At 43.2% G+C, this 17,028-nt stretch overlaps 1 protein-coding gene across 1 annotated transcript; it reads right to left on the bottom strand.

The window, feature by feature from the left end:
* Positions 1 to 10,667: 10,667 nt before the first annotated feature.
* On the bottom strand, positions 10,668 to 13,739 carry havcr2 (hepatitis A virus cellular receptor 2). The gene is made up of 7 exons (XM_084373640.1): positions 13,626 to 13,739; positions 12,637 to 12,832; positions 11,843 to 11,979; positions 11,671 to 11,751; positions 11,503 to 11,588; positions 11,154 to 11,268; positions 10,668 to 11,028 (listed from the first exon to the last, which is right to left on the bottom strand). The coding sequence occupies exons 1-7, from the start codon at positions 13,672 to 13,674 to the stop codon at positions 10,946 to 10,948; spliced, it is 747 nt and encodes a 248-aa protein (XP_084229766.1). The 5' UTR covers positions 13,675 to 13,739; the 3' UTR covers positions 10,668 to 10,945.
* Between the last annotated feature and the right edge of the window lie 3,289 nt (positions 13,740 to 17,028).

The following is a 17,028-nucleotide window of genomic DNA, read 5'->3' as shown; positions in this document are numbered from 1 at the left end:
TCCCTCCTGGTCTCAGGGCAGAAGTTGTCTGAGGGCAGGTGAATCTCTCCTGGTCTCAGGGCAGAAGTTGTCTGAGGGCAGGTGAATCCCTCCTGGTCTCAGGGCAGAAGTTGTCTAAGGGCAGTGAATCTCTCCTGGTCTCAGGGCAGAAGTTGTCTGAGGGCAGGTGAATCCCTCCTGGTCTCAGGGCAGAAGTTGTCTGAGGGCAGGTGAATCTCTCCTGGTCTCAGGGCAGAAGTTGTCTGAGGGCAGGTGAATCTCTCCTGGTCTCAGGGCAGAAGTTGTCTGAGGGCAGGTGAATCTCTCCTGGTCTCAGGGCGGAAGTTGTATTTTTCTGTTTTAAGGCAACATAGTTGGACAAAAGGGAGTCAACTCTCTCTCCTGGTCTCCCGGGGAAGAAGTTGTCTGAGGGCAGGTGAATCCCTCCTGGTCTCAGGGCAGAAGTTGTCTAAGGGCAGGTGAATCCCTCCTGGTCTCAGGGCCAAAGTTGTCTGAGGGCAGGTGAATCTCTCCTGGTCTCAGGGCAGAAGTTGTCTGAGGGCAGGTGAATCTCTCCTGGTCTCAGGGCAGAAGTTGTCTGAGGGCAGGTGAATCCCTCCTGGTCTCAGGGCAGAAGTTGTCTGAGGGCAGGTGAATCTCTCCTGGTCTCAGGGCAGAAGTTGTCTGAGGGCAGGTGAATCTCTCCTGGTCTCAGGGCACAAGTTGTCTGAGGGCAGGTGAATCCTTCCTGGTCTCAGGGCAGAAGTTGTCTGAGGGCAGGTGAATCTCTCCTGGTCTCAGGGCCGAAGTTGTCTGAGGGCAGGTGAATCTCTCCTGGTCTCAGGGCAGAAGTTGTCTGAGGGCAGGTGAATCTCTCCTGGTCTCAGGGCGGAAGTTGTATTTTTCTGTTTTAAGGCAACATAGTTGGACAAAAGGGAGTCAACTCTCTCTCCTGGTCTCCCGGGGAAGAAGTTGTCTGAGGGCAGGTGAATCCCTCCTGGTCTCAGGGCAGAAGTTGTCTGAGGGCAGGTGAATCCCTCCTGGTCTCAGGGCCAAAGTTGTCTGAGGGCAGGTGAATCTCTCCTGGTCTCAGGGCAGAAGTTGTCTGAGGGCAGGTGAATCTCTCCTGGTCTCAGGGCAGAAGTTGTCTGAGGGCAGGTGAATCCCTCCTGGTCTCAGGGCAGAAGCTGTCTGAGGGCAGGTGAATCTCTCCTGGTCTCAGGGCCGAAGTTGTCTGAGGGCAGGTGAATCTCTCCTGGTCTCAGGGCAGAAGTTGTCTGAGGGCAGGTGAATCCTTCCTGGTCTCAGGGCAGAAGTTGTCTGAGGGCAGGTGAATCTCTCCTGGTGTCAGGGCAGAAGTTGTCTGAGGGCAGGTGAATCCCTCCTGGTCTCAGGGCTGAAGTTGTCTAAGGGCAGGTGAATCTCTCCTGGTCTCAGGGCAGAAGTTGTCTGAGGGCAGGTGAATCCCTCCTGGTCTCAGGGCAGAAGTTGTCTGAGGGCAGGTGAATCTCTCCTGGTCTCAGGGCAGAAGTTGTCTGAGGGCAGGTGAATCCCTCCTGGTCTCAGGGCAGAAGTTGTCTGAGGGCAGGTGAATCTCTCCTGGTCTCAGGGCAGAAGTTGTCTGAGGGCAGGTGAATCCCTCCTGGTCTCAGGGCAGAAGTTGTCTAAGGGCAGTGAATCTCTCCTGGTCTCAGGGCAGAAGTTGTCTGAGGGCAGGTGAATCCCTCCTGGTCTCAGGGCAGAAGTTGTCTGAGGGCAGGTGAATCTCTCCTGGTCTCAGGGCAGAAGTTGTCTGAGGGCAGGTGAATCTCTCCTGGTCTCAGGGCAGAAGTTGTCTGAGGGCAGGTGAATCTCTCCTGGTCTCAGGGCGGAAGTTGTATTTTTCTGTTTTAAGGCAACATAGTTGGACAAAAGGGAGTCAACTCTCTCTCCTGGTCTCCCGGGGAAGAAGTTGTCTGAGGGCAGGTGAATCCCTCCTGGTCTCAGGGCAGAAGTTGTCTAAGGGCAGGTGAATCCCTCCTGGTCTCAGGGCCAAAGTTGTCTGAGGGCAGGTGAATCTCTCCTGGTCTCAGGGCAGAAGTTGTCTGAGGGCAGGTGAATCTCTCCTGGTCTCAGGGCAGAAGTTGTCTGAGGGCAGGTGAATCCCTCCTGGTCTCAGGGCAGAAGTTGTCTGAGGGCAGGTGAATCTCTCCTGGTCTCAGGGCAGAAGTTGTCTGAGGGCAGGTGAATCTCTCCTGGTCTCAGGGCAGAAGTTGTCTGAGGGCAGGTGAATCCTTCCTGGTCTCAGGGCACAAGTTGTCTGAGGGCAGGTGAATCCCTCCTGGTCTCAGGGCAGAAGTTGTCTGAGGGCAGGTGAATCTCTCCTGGTCTCAGGGCAGAAGTTGTCTGAGGGCAGGTGGATCCCTCCTGGTCTCAGGGCAGAAGTTGTCTGAGGGCAGGTGAATCCCTCCTGGTCTCAGGGCCAAAGTTGTCTGAGGGCAGGTGAATCTCTCCTGGTCTCAGGGCAGAAGTTGTCTGAGGGCAGGTGAATCTCTCCTGGTCTCAGGGCAGAAGTTGTCTGAGGGCAGGTGAATCTCTCCTGGTCTCAGGGCCAAAGTTGTCTGAGGGCAGGTGAATCTCTCCTGGTCTCAGGGCAGAAGTTGTCTGAGGGCAGGTGAATCTCTCCTGGTCTCAGGGCAGAAGTTGTCTGAGGGCAGGTGAATCTCTCCTGGTCTCAGGGCAGAAGTTGTCTGAGGGCAGGTGAATCCCTCCTGGTCTCAGGGCAGAAGTTGTCTGAGGGCAGGTGAATCTCTCCTGGTCTCAGGGCAGAAGTTCTCTGAGGGCAGGTGAATCCCTCCTGGTCTCAGGGCGGAAGTTGTATTTTTCTGTTTTAAGGCAACATAGTTGGACAAAAGGGAGTCAACTCTCTCTCCTGGTCTCCCGGGGAAGAAGTTGTCTGAGGGCAGGCGAATCTCTCCTGGTCTCAGGGCACAAGTTGTCTGAGGGCAGGTGAATCTCTCCTGGTCTCAGGGCAGAAGTTGTCTGAGGGCAGGTGAATCCCTCCTGGTCTCAGGGCAGAAGTTGTCTAAGGGCAGGTGAATCCCTCCTGGTCTCAGGGCCAAAGTTGTCTGAGGGCAGGTGAATCTCTCCTGGTCTCAGGGCAGAAGTTGTCTGAGGGCAGGTGAATCTCTCCTGGTCTCAGGGCAGAAGTTGTCTGAGGGCAGGTGAATCCTTCCTGGTCTCAGGGCACAAGTTGTCTGAGGGCAGGTGAATCCCTCCTGGTCTCAGGGCAGAAGTTGTCTGAGGGCAGGTGAATCTCTCCTGGTCTCAGGGCAGAAGTTGTCTGAGGGCAGGTGGATCCCTCCTGGTCTCAGGGCAGAAGTTGTCTGAGGGCAGGTGAATCTCTCCTGGTCTCAGGGCCAAAGTTGTATTTTTCTGTTTTAAGGCAACATAGTTGGACAAAAGGGAGTCAACTCTCTCTCCTGGTCTCCCGGGGAAGAAGTTGTCTGAGGGCAGGCGAATCTCTCCTGGTCTCAGGGCACAAGTTGTCTGAGGGCAGGTGAATCGCTCCTGGTCTCAGGGCAGAAGTTGTCTGAGGGCAGGTGAATCTCTCCTGGTCTCAGGGCAGAAGTTGTCTGAGGGCAGGTGAATCTCTCCTGGTCTCAGGGCGGAAGTTGTATTTTTCTGTTTTAAGGCAACATAGTTGGACAAAAGGGAGTCAACTCTCTCTCCTGGTCTCCCGGGGAAGAAGTTGTCTGAGGGCAGGTGAATCCCTCCTGGTCTCAGGGCAGAAGTTGTCTGAGGGCAGGTGAATCCCTCCTGGTCTCAGGGCCAAAGTTGTCTGAGGGCAGGTGAATCTCTCCTGGTCTCAGGGCAGAAGTTGTCTGAGGGCAGGTGAATCTCTCCTGGTCTCAGGGCAGAAGTTGTCTGAGGGCAGGTGAATCCCTCCTGGTCTCAGGGCAGAAGTTGTCTGAGGGCAGGTGAATCTCTCCTGGTCTCAGGGCAGAAGTTGTCTGAGGGCAGGTGAATCTCTCCTGGTCTCAGGGCAGAAGTTGTCTGAGGGCAGGTGAATCCTTCCTGGTCTCAGGGCAGAAGTTGTCTGAGGGCAGGTGAATCTCTCCTGGTGTCAGGGCAGAAGTTGTCTGAGGGCAGGTGAATCCCTCCTGGTCTCAGGGCAGAAGTTGTCTGAGGGCAGGTGAATCCCTCCTGGTCTCAGGGCAGAAGTTGTCTGAGGGCAGGTGAATCGCTCCTGGTCTCAGGGCAGAAGTTGTCTGAGGGCAGGTGAATCTCTCCTGGTCTCAGGGCAGAAGTTGTCTGAGGGCAGGTGAATCCCTCCTGGTCTCAGGGCAGAAGTTGTCTGAGGGCAGGTGAATCCCTCCTGGGGGTCTGTAGGTTGACCTGCTACATCTGACCTGGAAGATGTCATCTCTGAGCTGCGCACGCACCCACGACAGATGATTTGTTTACTAGGTATGGGCATTTCGAGTAATTTTCTAACCGAGTACCCGAACCTGGTCCTAATTGAGTAACCGAATAATAAAATATATGACTCATAAATGCGCTCTGTCCATCAGACAGCGCATTGCTGACACACAGCGTCGTCAGACAAAATATCAGGTGGTTAATAAGAGTAGATTGGAGTCTAAGATGCACATGAGTTTATGACTGGGAAAAAAAAAAGTTTCCCCTCTGGACGGAGCGCATTTATACCCCGGGATTTTTAAAAAAATTTTCAGTAATTAGCGGTGCTTATGCTTTCGTGTTTCTTGAACCTTAAGTGGTTTCGCATCGAACTCGTTGAGTGGTTGTAAGCCAGTTTAAGGTTACAAATGCGGTTACATGCTGCTATTCCGACATGCCGCTATTTAGACAGTGACCTGTAATTGTCGGCATAGCGGCATGTCTAAAGAGAGACATGTCGGAATAGCGGGATGTCGGAATAGCAGGCGGACCCCGAAATATTGCATACATGTTAATTTACGCATTATTTATTAGGATTTACGGGAGATTTCCTGATAGTAGTGATCACACACGGCAACAGAGCAACCATCTTGATGTAAATAAACGATCTTCGGCAGATCATGTTTTCCCATTGGATTTTAGCCCGTCATGTGACGGCACACGGGTCCCGATTGGACAGGCTTGACTGCTCGGCTTCTGGGTAAGCTAACGTTACAAACACACCGGTGGGGTCGGTGTAAAGGCTGAAATAGACAAGAAACAGAGCGACTATACACCCGGCATCGCCAACAATGAAATAATCCTAGGTTAACCAGTTAATAATTCGCAACCGATTAGCAGATTGTCTACTCGGGTACCCGAGTATCCGAGTAACCGTGCACATCCCTATTGTTTACCTGTAGCTGCTACTGCTAGTTCGACCCTGGATGTTGATAACAGACAAGCTGGACTCAGAGGGGAATAGCACTAGCGTATCATGACAATATATTGGTGAAATGAACTAGTTTCGTGGCAGATAATGCTCATAGAGGCTGCGCTTCGGTGCCCGGATCACTCGCATTATATAGATATAGTGGCGCTACACTGGATCTAATTTCGTCCGAAGGACTCCAAATGACACCAAAGTTATCTGGGTGAGTAAATGATCATATTTTATGCTAGAAATAAGGTCCAGGTTGTAAAAAATGGTAGTTCCCCTTTAAGGCAACTTAGTTGGACAATTCTCATAATATTGGTGTTTTAAGTCTTTTTAAAGCTGCTGTTCATGTTCAACATTGTCACTGTTCACCCACTTTATTCTGCTACATTATGAAATATATTGCACTATATATTGCTTAAAATTGTAAGCAATACAAATACATTAAAGCTAAACATTTAAAAAATATCAAAGCCATGCAAAATAATGATTTTTTCCTAACCTTCCAGAGCTTTGATAATAAAGTTGTGGATAAATCACCACTTCTTCATAAGAAATATAACACTTAACTGAAAATAGTTCCACATAGTAAGTTAGTTCATATTACATCTTTAATCAGCATCATAAACTACTGATATTTGACAAAATCGGCCTCTAACCAAAAGGAATGTAATAAAAGTCAGATGGTGTAACCGGTTACACCTTTTGACTTTTCAATTTAAATTCAAATTTAACAGGCATTATGACGGACACCTATGTAAGCACATGGCCATGGTGGAAGATTTCAAACACATTTTTTTAAATAAATACTTATTTTTACAATTATTTGAAATGATAAATGTTTTCCTGGGGTCATACCATTTGACATGTAACCCTAAGCACACCTGACATACCCTAAAAATGTCAAATTATCAAGATTTCAAAGAGAATTACTAACCTCATCATGCAGCAGTTAGGCTAATCAGGGGTCCTTCTCTGTGATATAATTTCCTGTCACATGGTCTTCTTGCACAAATTAACAAAATGGCTCCTTGAATGTTGGTTACACCAACTTGACACTTTAGGAAGTTGACTTGACAGACACAGTTCCCCAAATTAATTATAATATTCAGAACAATGGTGTTCCATTTATTTTATTCATTATTAAACAACACAAATGTAAGATTATGCCAAAGTAGTTGATAGGGTGTTTTATTGAGAATTTCACCTTTTTTGAACAAGTTAAACTATTTGGTACGAAGTTTTTATGGTTACACCTCATTGACATTTTCGCCATTACCCCCTGAATATTCTCTGAAAATTGATTAAATCCAGAAATTTTAGATGAGGTCTTCAAAAAGAGAATGTATGCAAGTAATGCGTCACGTCATTGACCCAAACACAAAGAAAGACAGAAAAGACTAATTAAATAGAGTGAAGATAATAATAATCATAATAATAATAATGATAATAGCAATACTTCTACTACTAGTACTAATAACAAACACACATGATCACAAAAACACAACCAGAGGCTTCAGAAGGAACAACGAGCACAAGAGAAGTTTGTTTAAAGTTAAAAACCTCAGCAGAACGGGAGAAAGACCATTTTTTCTTCTCTATTGTCCTCTTTTTATCACTTTTAAATGAGGAAACGACATGAAAGAAGTCAGTAAAGATCAGAGTACCTGTGAGGAGAGCGAGAAGCAGAACGATCTTCATGATGAAGCAAGTCACACTGACGCACTCTCATCACAAACACTGCATTTAACCACACAGCTGCATTGCACACTGTAAGAAATTATCCACAAACGAAAAACACCAAACGGTGACTACATTATGAATTAATTATGTAGTGGCCATTTGTCTGATAATTTAAATCAAACTTCAAAATAAAAGCCACTGCTGCACCGTGACCTTGTAATGTACGCAGGCAAAAGAAGTTCAATGTCCATTCAACGTTCCTCTGGTGCCTCTCTTGCTCTGACAAAAACAATAAGCCCACCCAGGTGCATCCTGGTCCTACACCTATCCTTCTGCTTATATAACCTCCGGTTACACAGTGTTACCCAAATTCCTAAATAAACCAAAAACAAAACTCAACAAAGCTGAACATGCTAAAGAAGGAAATAAATAGAATAAACAAATAACTGGCAAAAGAAAATGCTATCAACTTCTAATCTAAATAAAGCAAACATCTAGAATAATCAAACAAAAAATACTACTTGTTATTAGCAAAAATATTGTGGTTTGGTCTTCATGTATGACTTAAATCTACTGATGTTTCTGTTAAGAACATGACTTCATTAAATGGGCCACATTTTAGAGATAAAGGAACTATCTAAGGGGGAAGTCATCTCATCACTTACTATATCTTATAAGTGGTGGTGAGAGGAGGATGTTAGCCAAGCTGACGCCGATCATGGACAGCAGCAGACTCTCACACCAGCTGTGTAAGAAGGAGCGCTACTGCAGATCATAACTCAAGCACTACCTGAACAATCACTTTCCACTCACTTGTTTGTTTTTTGTAAATATTTCATTGTTTTTTGTAAATATCTTATTGTTTTTTGTAAATATCTTGGTTTTTTTCTATTTATTTTCTATTGAAGTTTATTTATGTTGTTCTGACTCTTTTTTTCCTGTACTGCTGCATCTGGAGCTGTTGTAACAAGTGAATTTCCCCATTGTGGGATATATAAAACCAATCTTAAATCTTAATCTTATTTTAACCAGGCTGATGTCTTTAGAGCGTCTCATGGTCTCCAGTGTGTTCATGTTCAAAGCACTTTGAGTTGCCTTGTGTCTGAATTGTGCTATACAAATAAACTTGCCTTGCCATGCCTTGTTAACACATTGGTCAAATTAAGTTTAGGCTGTGAACAACACATGACTTCCTGCTTGCGGCATTTGGTTTTGGCTGTTTCCTCGAACTCTCAAAGGCTGACAGCTGAGTGCCACACTGCAAAAAATATCTGCAGTTCGTTGTCCCATCCGCTGAAAGAATATAAGAATTTTTAACTAACACTTTAAAGTAAATTATAGCCAACCACGAACAAATAGATTTGTGTTTCTTGTTCTTTCTACATAAAGAAAACAACGTGGAGATATTTATTAATATCCTAATAATAAACAAGTGTTGCACATACACAGTATTTATTCAATTTATTATCTTTTTATGTAGGCTATTCATTTCAGCATTTATTTGTTTGCTTATCCCTTAATTTAACAATGAAAATATCCATTTATTTATTTAAGTATTTATTTAGGCCTTTATTTAAGCATTTGCTTATTTATTGATTAATGAATAGGTCGTGTTTAGTCCTTCATACCTCCCTTCCTCCTCTGGGGAGTGTGAAAACAGGTGTCGAAAAACTCTAATACAGTAAAAATACAATGATAAAAAATAATATACATTATATGAGTGCAGCTGTACCATTCAGTGCCTGTAGATGGCACAGAAACAGCATAGTTATTAAAGATGCTACTGTGATTATCTGCCTAACACTGTCATGTAGAGGCTACAGCCTTTAGAGGACGCTTATAAACTGTATAACAGATTTTGATAGAAAATACATTTTGACTTGTCTACATCATAAAGTCTATCTAACATTTTACTGTATTTATAAATGTATTGGTCAGGTTTTGGTAGCAAGATATGGCTGCTTTAGTTATATTACAGGTAAAATGCGCCATATCCCTCATAAATGTGTTTCTTACAGCATTTTGGATTGAATTACATCATTAAAATGTTCAATTCAAACCTTTAACCAGTAACAAAACCAATGCTGGTACATAAAGTATATCTAACATGTATTAATAAATGTATTGGTCAGGTTTTGGTAGCACACAGTATCTTGCATTTACTTGATGGATATTTTTATTAATCTAAATAAATATAACAAATACAAAAACCATCTGAATCACATTATATGATCTTAATTGCTCTGTAAATAACATACCTGAACTACTTAAACCAATATTTTTACAACTGTTAGTGTGTAAGTAACTTTTTGAGGCGGGAAATATGAACATGATTCATGTATTGTAGCCTAGCATCGTTAGCTAACTTAGCTACTGCGGACTAGCCTTGCGGTCTAACAGGTGAATAAAGTCAATACAACTTTAACAGCAGTGGAAAAGATCGACCATGAACATGAAGTAAAGGCTGAGTAGTCAGCTAAATGCTGTTTGAAGCTACTCGAAGATGACAACGTGGTAATGAAGTATAAAACAGATAATAACGGGAATAATTAGCAAGGGAAGGAATAAAAACGCTGCGTCACAGCCGCTGGAACAGGTCGACGCCATCTTGTTAAGCAACAAGAACGAGAGCACCAAACTACAGCAAGAAAACAACTATTTTATCTTCATCATCACATGCTGACAGCAACAAAACAAAGAAACAAACTTACTTTCTCCTCATATACCAGGAGCAGAGTTTAACATCCATCCGCATCATCGACCACCGTCTTCCTCAGGTAATTATAACAATATGTCGGTTGACCAGCAGAGGGCGCTACAGGCACTCTGACAACACTGAGCAACAGTTGTATCTAATGTGAGGACAGTTTCAGTCACTGTGGTGTTTCAGGAGCTACTGTTCAGTGTTGTACGGTTATGATCACTATATGTTTTACACTTTATACCACGTGTTTGATATTCAAACAGCACTTAGAGTTGAAGTCAAAGGAAACTTTTAATCATACAACTTGTTTTAATTTGGCTTGAAAATCCTAAAAGTACCCAAGTATTCCTAGAATCAACAATAAACTACACATAATATTTGTTACGTGTATTTTATTGGTGTGACTGACACAGCTGGTGCTGTTTTGTTTCATGTAGTTTATTTTACTGTAACTTGGAGGCATTCATGTGCGCAGCATTTGAGTCCAGGACAAATTTTCCTGTGGGGACAATAAAGTATATTGTTATGTATTCATGTATTTAAAGTATCAGCACTAAAAGTACTGGTTGTGTAGTAAAATGTCTCTGACTGATATCTGATATGACATTAATAATAATACTACTGCATCAATGTCAGAGCAGTGTTTTACTGTTATAGCTGCTCCAGGTGAAGCTAGTTTAGACTATTTTAATAACAGCTAGCTACTTTAGTATCTCTTTCGGGCCCCTCCAAAGGGTCACCAGATAAATCTGAGGGGTCATCGGATGATTAATGGGAGGAGAAAGAAGAAAAAATAAGTCCTGATACACAAATTTGTTTTCAGTTTTTCTGTAATCTTTTATTTTTTTGTGAATCACTGGCTCATTTGAACAGTTTTTGAAATCAAACAATGTGAGAAGTTCAGTGGAGAAAAGTCTCTTTGGTGGAAGTGACATCAACTCAAAGTCACAAAACAACTTTTATTAACTTTAATATGGAAAATATTGTTCTGTAACTAAAACTGTCAGATAAATGTACCGGAGTGAAAAGTACATTTCCCTTTGAGTTGTAGTGGAGCAGAAGCAGAAATACTCAAGTATAGTACTTGAGTAAATGTACTTGGTTACAATCCAACAGTGAGAAAAGCACATTGATGATTTTCCAGCATGAATAATAATGTTCTGCCCAGCTGGACTAAAAGTAAACAGAAAACTCAAAACATGTTTCACAGCAGCAGATAGACTCTACACAGAGCTATACACCTCTTCTTCCTCTGATTGGTTCAGCCTCCTGTCAGTCTCTGGTTTCTTATTGGTCCTCCAAAATCCTACAGACATAAAATAAATAAAACACCTGTTATCACTTCAGTATCAGAGGGACTCATAACTAAAGCAAGGGATGTGTGTGTGTGTGTGTGTGTGTGTGTGTGTGTGTGTGTGTGTGTGTACTGACTGTAAGCAGCAGTCAGCAGCAGTGCAGGTATGAAGACGATGAAGGAGACCCTCACTGTGTTTCCAATGAAGCTCTGCAGGCTGTCGACCTGCTCCTGCTGCTGCTGGACAGACGACTGTCAACAGACAAACAAACAAACAAACAAAGAGATGTTAGGCTGTGTTTGCTCGTCTGCTGCCATGGTAACTACCACAAGTCAATCACAAGTAACTAGTTGCTAAAGTTATCAAATAATAAAAGTACATTATTTGCCTCCAGAATGTAGTAGAGAAGTTTAAAGGAGCAGAAAATGGAAAAAAGTTACACAAAATAAGAATAAAGTTCAGTCAATGTAAACTATCTTTGTTACCTGAACCTGCGCCACCATTGGTCCTGTGGTGTCATCTCCAGTGACATCACTTCCTGTCTGCCTGGTCACGTCTCGTCCGCTGAAACCTGCCGATGATGAAAGCGTCTCAGAACTAAATCGTGAACATGATTTTCTCCACCTCACCGTGAAGGCCCGCCTTGAACTCACCTGTTGTAGTGTGTGGTGCGTTCAGGTTCTCAGCATCACTGTTGTCCGAGCGCTCAGAGGTTTCAGAGACCACAGAGCGAGCTGCACGAGGACAGACAGAAGTTATAAGAAACAGTCTGATCTACTTCTGACTACTACTACTACTACTACTACTACTTCAGACTGTACGTACGGTTGATGATAATGAGGTGAACGGTGGATGTTTGGTCGTTGAACAGACCGGGCAGCTGAACCCTGCAGTGATAGAAACCAGCGTCTGACAGTCGAGAGCTAAAGATGGACAGAGAGGAGGAGGAAGATACAGAGTACCTGCAGACGAGAGGAGATCATCAGGAAAACCTTTAGTGCAATCATTTTTTAATCTAAATTTACATTCATATGTTATTTGTTTGATTTCAACCTCTACAAGTAAACAGAACTCAACAAAAAGAAGATGCAACTAATAAGACTGAAAAATGTCTCAATGTTTGCTCAAATATCTAGTTTTGTTGCCACTAACATGACAGGAAAATGGCTTGATGACTCGCCAAAAATATCTTCTTTCGTTGCCACAAACATAGCTGGAAAATGTCTCGACATCTCGTCAAAAATAATCTTGATTTGTTGCCACTGATGTGGCTGGAAAATGTACTGACGTCTCACCAAAAATATCCGGTTTTGTTGCCACGAACTGGACCGGCAAATGTCCCAATGTTTTGTTAAAAATATCTGGTTTTCTTGCAACTAACACAGTTGGAAACTTCCCACCACTAACAAGCCTGGACAATGCCTCGCCAAAACGATCCAGTTTTGTTACACACCTAACCCCAACCCAAAACTATCTGGTTTTGTTGCCACAAACATGTCTGGAAAATGTCCCAACACCTCGTCAAAATAATCTTGTTTTGTTGACACTGATACGACTGGAAAATGTCCCGACGTCTCGCCAAAAATATTAGTCTTTGTTGACCACGTGTGACCTTGTACCTGTAGGACTTCCTGTATGAGACCTGCTCTCCAGCTGCGTTGATCACAGTGTTGTGGCAGGTGAACAGCGATGGTTCGCCTCTCCCCCAGCACACCTCCACTCCACTCTGACTGACCGCCTCCGACCGACAGGGCAGCTTCACCCTCCTCCCAGCCACGCCCACCACCGTCTCCGTGGTGACCGCTGACACGCGGGCTGCCGCAGACACAAACATGGTTTCAGGTGTCAACATGATTTTAATACGCTAGTCTTCAGTGTTTGATTTTAAAATGGGAAAATGTTTTAAACGTGTAAACGTGTTTGATTTTTTTTGAGAGTTATGATATTTGGACGGTTTGTAAAGTTTTCTTTCCAGATTCTGATGAATAGTTTGTGAAACGTGAAAGAAAACAACTACAAACACCTCCGACTGCACTCCCGACCTCCAGATGTAAATATCTTCTATGTGAGGATTGATGGAGTTGGTTGAGGTGGAGCTCATTTTCAACAATCAAATGATTACATTCATTTTGATTTAATCTGCAGACTATTTTCTCCATTAATCAATTGATTGTTTGGTTTGTTTGAATACTCAAAACAGTGAGAAAATGTGGTCACAATGACCCAAAGTTACACCTTCACAATGTTTATTTTGTCCAACCAACAGTCCAAACTTCAACATTTTTACAAATATATTCAAATTATTAAAATGTTTTTACATGAAAAACGACTTAAATGATCAGAACAGTTGACAAATACTAAACTAAAATGTAAAAACTATTCTTATATTTTGTGGGTCAAAATCTGAGTTTGTAAAATAACTAAAGCTGCCAGATAAATGTAGTGAGAGTAAAAAAAAACAATCCCTTCTGAGATGTAGAAATACTTTGCTGACCACACGTTATTCAATGAAAGTGTCCGACAGTCAGATTTTAGTCCAGTGTGTCCCTTGTATCAGTTAAATGGTTAAAGTCAGTGAGAGGATGGAAAGCTTCAGGTTCAGACTCACCTGTGAGGAAACAGACGGAGGTGAAGGTGTGAAGAAGCAGCGACAGCATGTTGATGTGTTTCCTCAGACAGACGGACAGACAGACAGACAGACAGAGAGGAAGAGTTAGACATACGACTCACTCACGTTACTTCTCTTTTCCACTCGTTCAGATATTTATAGACAGACTGATGTTGCCAAACAGGAAGAAGTCAGAAAAACAATTCTTGAGAGTCAGCTGAGAAATTCAACAGACGTTGAACAAGCGAGACAGCAGAGGTGGAAGAAGTACTCACACTACTGAAGTAAAAGTAGGAATACTACAGAAAATAACTGCTCTTTTCCTTGTTTTCTCCCCTATCTCCTCTCTTTGTCTCCTGCCGTTGTTTCCTCTCTTTGTGTCCTTTCCATGTCTCCTCCCCTCTTTTCTTCTGCTTGTCTCTCTTCTTGTTTACCATCCTTGTCTCCATTATCTCCTTTCCTAATTTCCTCTCCCTGTCACCTCTCCTTGTTTCCTTTCCTTGTCAGCTCTTCTCTTCTCATCTCTTTTCCATGTCTCCTTTCCATGTTTGGTCTCCTTGTTTCCTCTCCTTCTCTGCTTTACTCATCCATTTTCCTTGTTTCCTCTCCATGTCACCTGTCCCTATTTTCTCCTCTTGTCTCCTTTCCATGTCATATTTCCTGTTTCCTCTTCTTGTTTCTTTGCCTTGTCTCATTCTGTTGTCTTTCCTTTGTCTCCTTTCCTTGTTTTCTTCCCTGGTTTACTCTTATTATTTCCTCTCCTTCTCTCCTTTTGTCCCCTTACCCAATCTCCTGTCCTTGTCTCTTTCCCTTTTTTCCTCTCCTTCTCTCCTCCCCTTGTCTCCTCTCCTCTCCTTGTTTCCTGTCCTTGTCTCCTCTCCTCTCCTCCTCTCTTGTCTCCTCTCCTTGCCTCTTCCCTTTCTCTCCTCCCCTTGTCTCCTCTCTTCACCTCCTCTCCTTGTCTCCCCTCCTTGCCTCTTCTCTTTCTCTCCTCCCCTTGTCTCCTCTCCTCTCCTTGTTTCCTGTCCTCGTCTCCTCTCTTCACCTCCTCTCTTGTCTCCTCTCCTTGCCTCTTCCCTTCCTCTCCTCCCCTTGTCTCCTCTCTTGTCTCCTCTCCTCGTCTCCTCTCCTTTTTCTAATATCTACCGTTTGCTGACTGTGAAAACATCCAGGGGTCAAAGGTCAGCTTTTCTTGGCCTCTCTTCTGATTTCCTGCCACATTCCTCTCTGATCACATTCCTCCTGCTGGAAATATAAATACATCATATATTTATACAACATATTAAACTCTATATTTATAATCACAGACAATATACGAGCTCCCAGCATGCATCTTGTTCCAACTCCTCTGATGGCAGAAACACGTGACTGCAGGCTCCAGCATGTTTCTGCTCCGGGTTTAAATTAGATTATTAGATGACGTATAGAAGTTTCAACTTAAACTAAATATCAGTAAATAACCAGATTCAGTTAAAGGAGTAGTTCAACATTATTCACTCTCTCCGTGCAGGAAAAAAAAAAATCAATTTAGTCGTAAGGTCAAGGTCATAACGTGACATTTAACATTTTAGTGAGATCACAGGATTTAGTGACATCATCGATATAATGCTATTGAACACACGGCTGTAAACCCTCTGGAATCAATACAGTTATTGATGACTGACGCACAGCTTAAGATCAAGGCCGACTGCTTAGCTGTGATTAATGTGTGTGTGTGTGAGTTGTGTAATCTGTGATGTCATCCTGCCTTATAAAATCAAACAGGTCAAACCTCCTCTGTCTGCCTGAATACTAAACATTACTTAGTTGTGATCTGTGCTGCTGAACATCAGCTGTGATGTTAACGATGATGACAACAACAACAACAATGGGAGGAGGAGGAGGATGGGGATGAAGGGTGGAGGTCAGAGTCTCTATCAACCTCACAACGAAGAAGAAAAAGAAGAGGAAACGGGACGACTTAACCTTCAGACACCGTGAAGAGTCAAACTGACACGTTTGCACACGCTGATGTCATTTTATTGGCCGTTGCCATGACGACAGTCTGCTCCGCCGCCTCCATCCTTTGCCTTGACATTTCCTCCGACCTCTGTGATCCTGACAGGATTCAGTTTGTGGTCACAGAAGACAAGAGAAAACATCTCCTGTTCAGCAACATGCTGTGTGGCTGATGGGAAATGTTGTTTTAAATAATGAGGCTGGAGTTCATTCGTACTCCTTCCTGGAAAACAAACAAACCAACGGAGGAAGAAGAAGATGTCAGGCTTTGATACGCACAGAGTACTTATCAGTGCGACATCCACACAGCTTGACAGTGTCACTGCCTGCATGCTTTTGTATTTTTTTCCAGCAGTTATTTTTGTGTCTTGTCTAATTTTCACTGTGGGAAAGTTTAGTTCATAAATCTGTTACCTTACAACATATGTTGAAGGAACAGTAGCTGGTTACTAACGTTATCAAATACATGTAGTGGAGTAAAAAGTACAATGTTTTCCTCCAAAATGTAGTGGAGTGGAAGTATAAAGTAGTAGAAAATGGAAATACTCAAGTAAAGTGCCTTAAAATTGTACTCAAATACAGTACGTGAGTAAATTAACTATCACTTATCAAATGACAAACCAAAAGGACCGCTGACTACAACCGAGCACACCTTTTCATGCTGTTACTATGTTAATAGTCTCACATGGACAGACCACAGCGCTCTGGTAGCACCAGTTCACTGGCACAAATATTTGACATTTTGAAGTCCAAAAAGATGCTAGAAACACACTTTCAATGGGGGACGCATCCCATTTCTTTGAACAACAAATCTGTGTTGAAATTGGTAGGAGGAGAGCTAGTTAGCTGTCAGCAGGTGGTGAGCAGCAGAATCCTGCAAGTGTGTTCGTTAAAGGGCGCAAAGGGCTAACAGGACTGTTAGAGCTAACAGCTAACGAAGCTAACGGTAACGATGACACAAGTTTAGTTTTAGACTTTAAAAAGTTTAGAGGTAAAAGTACTACTTTACATTTTTATTTTTTCAATTTACAAAAATTAGAATTTGTTAAGTCCTAATTTATGTCTAAAAAGGTCACACCAACAACAAATCCACGTGAAATTAGCAAGAGCTGTTAGCAGGTGGAGGGCGAGACCTGTTGGCTGAGGGAGCTAACAGCTAACGAAACTGAAAGCTAACGGAGCTAACGGCAAGCACACAGCAGGACTGAGAGTTTCTTTGCAGACGAATATGAAGCATTAAACAGTGAACTGCAGTTTAATGTGACAACACAACAAGTTTACAATAAAGTACCGCTTTTAATGTGATAAAAAAAAGTTGTCAGCAAGTATTTTTCATTATCGTTTTTATGACAAAATCAACACAAAGATGTGTAGATAGAAAGGATTCATCTGGTCCTTCATCCAA

This window comes from Pagrus pagrus (genome assembly GCF_965226575.1).
Source record: "Pagrus pagrus genome assembly, chromosome: 14".
In the NCBI taxonomy this organism is placed as follows: Eukaryota; Metazoa; Chordata; class Actinopteri; order Spariformes; family Sparidae; genus Pagrus; species Pagrus pagrus.
This window is presented reverse-complemented; position numbering and strand designations above follow the sequence as displayed.